Source organism: Bombus impatiens, unplaced genomic scaffold (assembly GCF_000188095.3).
Source record: "Bombus impatiens unplaced genomic scaffold, BIMP_2.2 scf_0664, whole genome shotgun sequence".
Taxonomy (NCBI): domain Eukaryota; kingdom Metazoa; phylum Arthropoda; class Insecta; order Hymenoptera; family Apidae; genus Bombus; species Bombus impatiens.
In genome coordinates, this window is record NT_177083.1 from 836,889 (window position 1) to 844,162 (window position 7,274).

Here is a 7,274-nt window from a genome sequence, read left to right on the forward strand (position 1 = left end):
CTCTCTCTCTCTCTCTCGCTCTCTCTCTCTCTCTCTCTCTCTCTCTCTCTCTCTTCATCCATCGAAAGCTTGCACAGGGATAGAGGAACGCTAAGTGCGGGTAAAATTTCCCCCTGTCGATGAAAGTCAACCGTTCGATTCGAATCGATTCGGCCGGATTCAATTTGGCCGTAGCCAAGCCCGATCGTACGGCGACGAATAAAAGAGCCGACTACGTAGACGATGGTGAACGATAAATCATCGCGAGGACGTGAACGCGAGGAGTTGATCGAATTCTTATGAATCGCGCGATTCTTGCCGGAGCTGATACAGATTACTCCGAGCTCCGATCGGATACCGAGTACTTCCACGAGAAACGGGACGCGAGATCCATCGAATCACGGGGCAATCGGGTCCGACGAGTTAGTTGGATATTCGACCTCGTTCCTTTCCCGACGCTCCCTGCCATTTGTCTTCTGCACCCGCGAGGAGACTTCTCTCTGTCTCTCCCTCCCTTTTCTTTTCTCTTTCTATCTTTCTTTCTTTCCTTCTTACGGTCCATCTAGCAGGTTTGCTTTCCTCTGCTTATTCCAAGCTGCACATCCGGCACGAACAAAATCATAAAAGTTTTAGCCTACAACTTGGAGACGCGAGGGCAAGCCCGTGCGCTCGGAAAGAAGCTTTTCGGTGTTAGTCGTTCCGTAACGCTCACAGTCGTTTGTGTTCCCATCTTGTTCTCGTCTATACGGTCTACTCACGTGCTCACCCCTCGATCACCTTACCCCTAAAACGCCTTTGTACGTGTCTGACGTGAGTGTAGAGACACGCGTTACACATTCAAGAATCGAATAGGTGTATATATACGTTGTCCGTGAGAAGTCCGTGGCTCGAGTTCCGTCGGCCATTAGCAGCAGCCGTCGGTCCTGAAAATCAGAAAACTTCCCGAAACTGATTCCATCCGTACCTGCTCGCTCCCCTTCCCTTTCTCTTTCTCTCTCTCTCTCTCTTTCTCTCTTTCTCTCTCGAGCCAATTACTTTCTTCCTCGCGGATTTATCGCACGCCGGCCGATATTAATCGCACCTTCGACGCCGTTCGTTAAGCACCCCTGGCGGAGTTTTTGTTTTTAGCGCAGACGGAAATGGGTTTTTGAGGCGAAAGTGTTAATTCGTTCGTTGAAACATCCACACGATGAAGCGAATGTTCGGTAGAGAACGTGAAGCATTATGACTGCTATAGCGTGATAGTATTTTCTTTTTCTTTCATTTTTTTATGGAAAGTCGACGCGAGGTATTATGAGTGGCCTTCAAGAGTAATTTCAGGATATTCCATCGTGTTCTGTAATTCTGTGCACGAGATAGAGGAAATTGCTGGTAGAGAATCGCTTCGTTGGCTCAATAATTACGAATTAATCGTGCGCTAATTCGTTTAGAGCACCGTTTCGTTGCTCGCTGTTAATTCATCGTTGATTCGCGTATCAGGGGAACGCAATATCAACGAAACGAAGCATGTCGGTTAGGATCGGTAGAAGAAAAAAGCGAATGGAGAAAAATTGGAAAGAAAAAGAAAGTAAGATAGGAACCGTGGAAAGTCTGACGATCGACCTGTTTTACAGAGCGTTTACAATCTGCTGGGGGAAACTCTATCGAGGCTGCAACAGTACGCGGAAGCGGAAAGGTGGTTCCAGGCGAGTTTGGCCAGCCAGCCTGACCACGTGCCGGCCCACATCACTTACGGGAAACTTTTGGCCCGAAACGTAAGTAGTTACCAGTTTTAGATCGGTTCTCTTTCATCAGAGCGCGGATCCAGTTTCCAAGTTTACCGCGGCCCGACCAATATCGTTCAACGGAATTTCGTGTACAGCCACCGAGATACGGCTGCTACACCAGGCGTCAGTGCCCGTACTCGAGATACCGGAACCCCCGTGGAAAAACAGAATGCCTTAGGGAGAATCGGCCAACTTTTCGATCGCCATCGCGTCAAAGAACTCGATCCCATCTTCCCAACACCGTTTCACGCTGTTTGCAAAGTAACGCTCTTCTACGGTGCTGCTCGCAGACCGACAGGTCTCCAACACTTGCAAAAGCTACTTTTTCCTTTGAATCGTGATAAGAAGAGAAAAGTAAAGGAATAAAGAGAGAGAGAGAGAGAGAGAGAAAGTTAGAGTTTGCAGTTAGGCGAGGTTTATGATAGTGTCAGGATTGCACGGATAGTTTTCAAAGCTAATAGCCTTGTAGTTACTTGTCGAATTGACAGAATTACGTAATTGACACACAGCGCTAAATCCGCTCAAATTTGAATGGTTCTTCGAACAAGTAAATTTACATGGCCACGTCCGTATAACTTGTAGTACCGAAGATCTACCCTAACATAGAGAAAGAAAGAAAGAAAGAAGATAAATCATGACGGAGGCTCTTGGCTCGAATATGAAACGATATAAAATAGCATTAGCCGATAACCGGGATTGCAGGCTCTCGCTCAACGAGTCTGGCCACGTAGCGACCCACATCACTTAGCAAACCTTCGACTCGGCACGTAAGTAGTTAGTACTATTTTGGTGCGGCGTAGCGCGGCGCGGCTTGGCGCGCTGGATCGAACACGATAGGCCGACCGAGAATCGGCTGACCCACATCACTTAAAGAGAAACCCGCCGACGGGAAACAGCGTGCCGTTAAGCTGATTCTGCTCGATCCACCGACCGTTCCGTGTTCCGGCCTGGTCAATCGTTGACCGGAAACCGGTATTTCTCCTGAAAACATATCTAACACGACCGACGATTACGCTCACTGAGCCGAGAGAGATTCGGAACGCGCGATGTTTCCTCCTTCCCTGTACGTGTCTCGTTCTCCAAACGAACCATACACAGGGCATTTCCTTTCGCAAACGCGTCGTTGCTTTTGCGATCAATTATCGTTTGTATCGTAAACGCGTGACGGGACTATCGGTCCTTCGTCTTTCCACGTCGCTCCATAATCACTCGATACGATTACGTTATACTAATCGATATAGCTTTGCAATGGTTAGAACGTATTATCAGGGACGCGTAATATAGTTGATCGCTTACCATGATAATATTATCGAATTGCCAATTTTCCATTAGTCCTTTCGTATACTCGAGCTGTCGCTCGCGAAATAACTTCAAATTGATCGGTCGTAAATGAAATAGCTTCACGGCTGATAAAATTTCATTTAATTTGCTGATTTAGTTGCATCTCTGTCGCAATAAAATTATATCACGCCGCGCACGTAAATAACTGCGTCAACAATATGAAACAGAGTCACTTGAACCGAAATTTTTCAATATTTTATTGCCCGGTATCGATCGCAAATTGGACGTGCAAACGATGCCAATCGGAGATAATAGACAGAAAATGGAAATTAGAAACTAGAATTTTTATTCGATCGCTCTCGTTCTCCCTCTGTTTCGTGAAATAAATCACCACTTTCCCTGTTATTTGCTCTCTTGTTCTTGGAATGTTAAATGTTCATTTGCGGAAGTCTCAGTCGGTAAATTACGATGTGTGTCACGTGGCAACCAGAAGGGTCAATGGAAAGTCAATACCGGTAAACGATGCCGAGCGTAATTGAACGTTTGACCGATAAATGTCGGCGTCCTGTCGCGTAGCCGATGAATTTTCGTCCGTGCAGGCTGTGTTGGCTAGGCGAACCGTATCGAAATTCCATTTCCATCTTTTACACTGTTCCCCTCTGTGTGCGAAGCGAAACACCCGCCGACGGGAAACAGCGTGCCGTTAAGCTGATTCTGCTCGATCCACCGACCGTTCCGTGTTCCGGCCTGGTCAATCGTTGACCGGAAACCGGTATTTCTCCTGAAAACATATCTAACACGACCGACGATTACGCTCACTGAGCCGAGAGAGATTCGGAACGCGCGATGTTTCCTCCTTCCCTGTACGTGTCTCGTTCTCCAAACGAACCATACACAGGGCATTTCCTTTCGCAAACGCGTCGTTGCTTTTGCGATCAATTATCGTTTGTATCGTAAACGCGTGACGGGACTATCGGTCCTTCGTCTTTCCACGTCGCTCCATAATCACTCGATACGATTACGTTATACTAATCGATATAGCTTTGCAATGGTTAGAACGTATTATCAGGGACGCGTAATATAGTTGATCGCTTACCATGATAATATTATCGAATTGCCAATTTTCCATTAGTCCTTTCGTATACTCGAGCTGTCGCTCGCGAAATAACTTCAAATTGATCGGTCGTAAATGAAATAGCTTCACGGCTGATAAAATTTCATTTAATTTGCTGATTTAGTTGCATCTCTGTCGCAATAAAATTATATCACGCCGCGCACGTAAATAACTGCGTCAACAATATGAAACAGAGTCACTTGAACCGAAATTTTTCAATATTTTATTGCCCGGTATCGATCGCAAATTGGACGTGCAAACGATGCCAATCGGAGATAATAGACAGAAAATGGAAATTAGAAACTAGAATTTTTATTCGATCGCTCTCGTTCTCCCTCTGTTTCGTGAAATAAATCACCACTTTCCCTGTTATTTGCTCTCTTGTTCTTGGAATGTTAAATGTTCATTTGCGGAAGTCTCAGTCGGTAAATTACGATGTGTGTCACGTGGCAACCAGAAGGGTCAATGGAAAGTCAATACCGGTAAACGATGCCGAGCGTAATTGAACGTTTGACCGATAAATGTCGGCGTCCTGTCGCGTAGCCGATGAATTTTCGTCCGTGCAGGCTGTGTTGGCTAGGCGAACCGTATCGAAATTCCATTTCCATCTTTTACACTGTTCCCCTCTGTGTGCGAAGCGAAACAGAATCCTCTGTTTCTCGTTCTCGTGCCCCTAATCGCGTCAGGATAAATTTCGTTACAACGTGACTCGACGATCCGTGAAGGGTAGACCGCGTCGACAATGGCGGCCCGATCGATCGTTCGATTACTGATTTGCCTTGTTTCTTCCGCAGTCGAGCCGTGTGCTGGAGGCTGAGAGATGGTTCCTGAGAGCCCGTAGATTGGCGCCGGACGACTCGAGCGTGCACCATCATTACGGTACGTATAATTGCCAGTGTCTTTAATTAAAAAGGAATCGTTGAATAATCGAACATCATCAGACAGATTTCTCATCCTTCATCCATCCGCTAGTCTGAAACGTCTGTAGTCTATAGCCATTCGTGAAATAACAAGAGGTACTCGTTAATTATTAAAGCAACGAAACACGAGACCTAAGCGCATCCTCGTCGTTGTCAAGCAAATTGGAGTGGTCTGCGACAGATTCATCCTCTGGCCCGTTGTTCCGCTCGGTATAATTGATTCCTCGACTATACGGTACAACGAGCGAAGACGTTGGTAATCCTCTTCTATGTTGAAACGAGAGAACGAAAAGAAAACAAACCGCGGAGATAGAATAATGTAACGGACGTAACGATAAAGGAGGTTCACGGAGATCTTTTCAAGGAACCGTTTTATAGGGAAGATAAGAAGATCGTAAGATTCCGCCTGGTCGTTCTAAATACCGGTGTAATATTTTCCTGGGGGATGAAAGTAGAAACTGTGGTGGGAAAGTGGGTGGTGGCAACGATGGAGGGCGCTAATCGAAAAAAGAGACGGCCACAAGGGAATAGCGAATATCAGAAGGAAGGCAGCAGCCGGAAGGAGATCGACGGGTATTGAAATTCCAGAAAAGCGTCGCAATTCCTAGTGCTCGTCGCATCGTTCTATTCTCTGTTCACGCTTGCCCTCTGCTCCAACCGCATTCAGACTCTCGTTCTTGGATCTTGGTTTGGCAACATTCTCTTCTCGCTAGTATTTCACCCACCCTTTCAAAAATCTATCCTTTCCATTTGCAAAAGCCGTGAAAGGAGATGGTCACTGGCATCGGTCAGCCGATTCTTTGCGGTCAGGATTAATCTACTCGCCAAAAAGAGTCTCGCGTTGGAGTTGGATTTTTCGAGCGCAAAAACCATCGCGGTTTATCTCTCTTAGCAGCACGCGTCATTAGGCAGTGGTCCACGGAACGTCGCATTATATTATACTTGATATATCACGAGTTGCGTTTATAACGTTCGTCCTCCGCCAAGTCTCGCCGGAATTTTGAGGACAATTCTCCGGTGGCAACCTTGACCTTATGTATACCTTATGCTACTCTCGTGCAACATTCTGTAACGTGTTAAAATATTCACATATATATATGCCTGTGTGTGTGTACGTATGTGTTTGTGTGTATGGAAGATGAATTTTCGTCTTTTGGCGACCGTGTGTTTTAATTAGAAAATAATATATGACGAAAGGATAACAAAGTATATAATTCACACACGTTTATCCCTTGTCACTTGGGAAGAAGCTCATTATTCAGAAGAAGCTACCACTCATTCTTCGTAGTATTAATAACGTTATATCGCGGCCCTCCTTTTGAGGCAGGTTTAATCTAGTCGTATAGACCTCGTTGCTAGAAGGAGACGGAAAGTACCGCTAAGAGCAAATTGTTTCGGACTAATCTTAAGTCGACTTAATGGTTTCAAGGTTGATCAACCTATCCGAGCTGCACCTCATTCTACAGAAGCTCTCCCTCGACTGTCATAGTGTGTCTATCATTAACTGACCTTCATAAGTCCATACTATCTCAATGTACTCACGCATAATCACGCATATCATACACTTGCACGTATTATGACTAAAAACAAAATTGTTAATCCGACTGGGCAAGCTTACAAGCTAGAAACTGTTCCTCTAGAGAGCAAGATTTCGAACGTAACATTGTACGTATAACTTTGAGACGGTCTGTGGCTTTGCAGGACTGTTCTTGACGTCGCAGGGTCGGCTATCGGAGGCGGCAGAGGAGCAACTCCGCGCCGCCGAACTTTCCAGATCCGATTACGAGCTGTCGATGGCGGCGGCGTCCGCGCTGCGCCAAGCGGACCGGCTGGAGGACGCGGAGGTGTGGTACAGGCACGCGGCTACCTTGAGGCCGCACGAGGCGCGAAGTCACACAAACCTCGGCGCGATTCTTCACCTGAACGGGAAATACAAGCAAGCGGCAGCTGCTTACAGCGAGGCGTTGAGGCTGCAGCCGGGCGATGCGACGACCATCATGAACCTGCACAAATTGGCGGCCACTCTCGCGTGACCTCGTCACGAGACCGCGGCGAACACCCAACAGAGAAACAAGTGTGTGTACGATACGACCCCAGGAAAGATCCTCTACCAACTCGCCGTATTTCCTGACCCCACGTCACCCCGATCTTCCTCCCGATATTCGTTTATATCCGTCGACCGGCACGCCAACGTCGCGGGGCGGAAGCCCCCGG

The 7,274-nt window shown here is 46.9% G+C and overlaps 1 protein-coding gene across 2 annotated transcripts in view; it reads left to right on the forward strand.

Annotated features, from left to right (window-relative positions):
- Positions 1 to 7,131, forward strand: part of LOC100741267 (protein O-mannosyl-transferase TMTC2) — a 171,923-nt gene extending 164,792 nt beyond the window's left edge. The window contains exons 8-10 of one of the 2 annotated variants that reach the window (XM_003492179.3): positions 1,593 to 1,733; positions 4,935 to 5,019; positions 6,762 to 7,131. In XM_003492179.3, the coding sequence (XP_003492227.1) occupies positions 1,593 to 1,733; positions 4,935 to 5,019; positions 6,762 to 7,093 (558 nt within the window). In that variant the 3' untranslated portion in view covers positions 7,094 to 7,131. The remainder of the gene's footprint in view (positions 1 to 1,592; positions 1,734 to 4,934; positions 5,020 to 6,761) is intronic. The other variant, XM_024370004.2, reaches the window with a different exon arrangement.
- Positions 7,132 to 7,274: the final 143 nt, after the last annotated feature.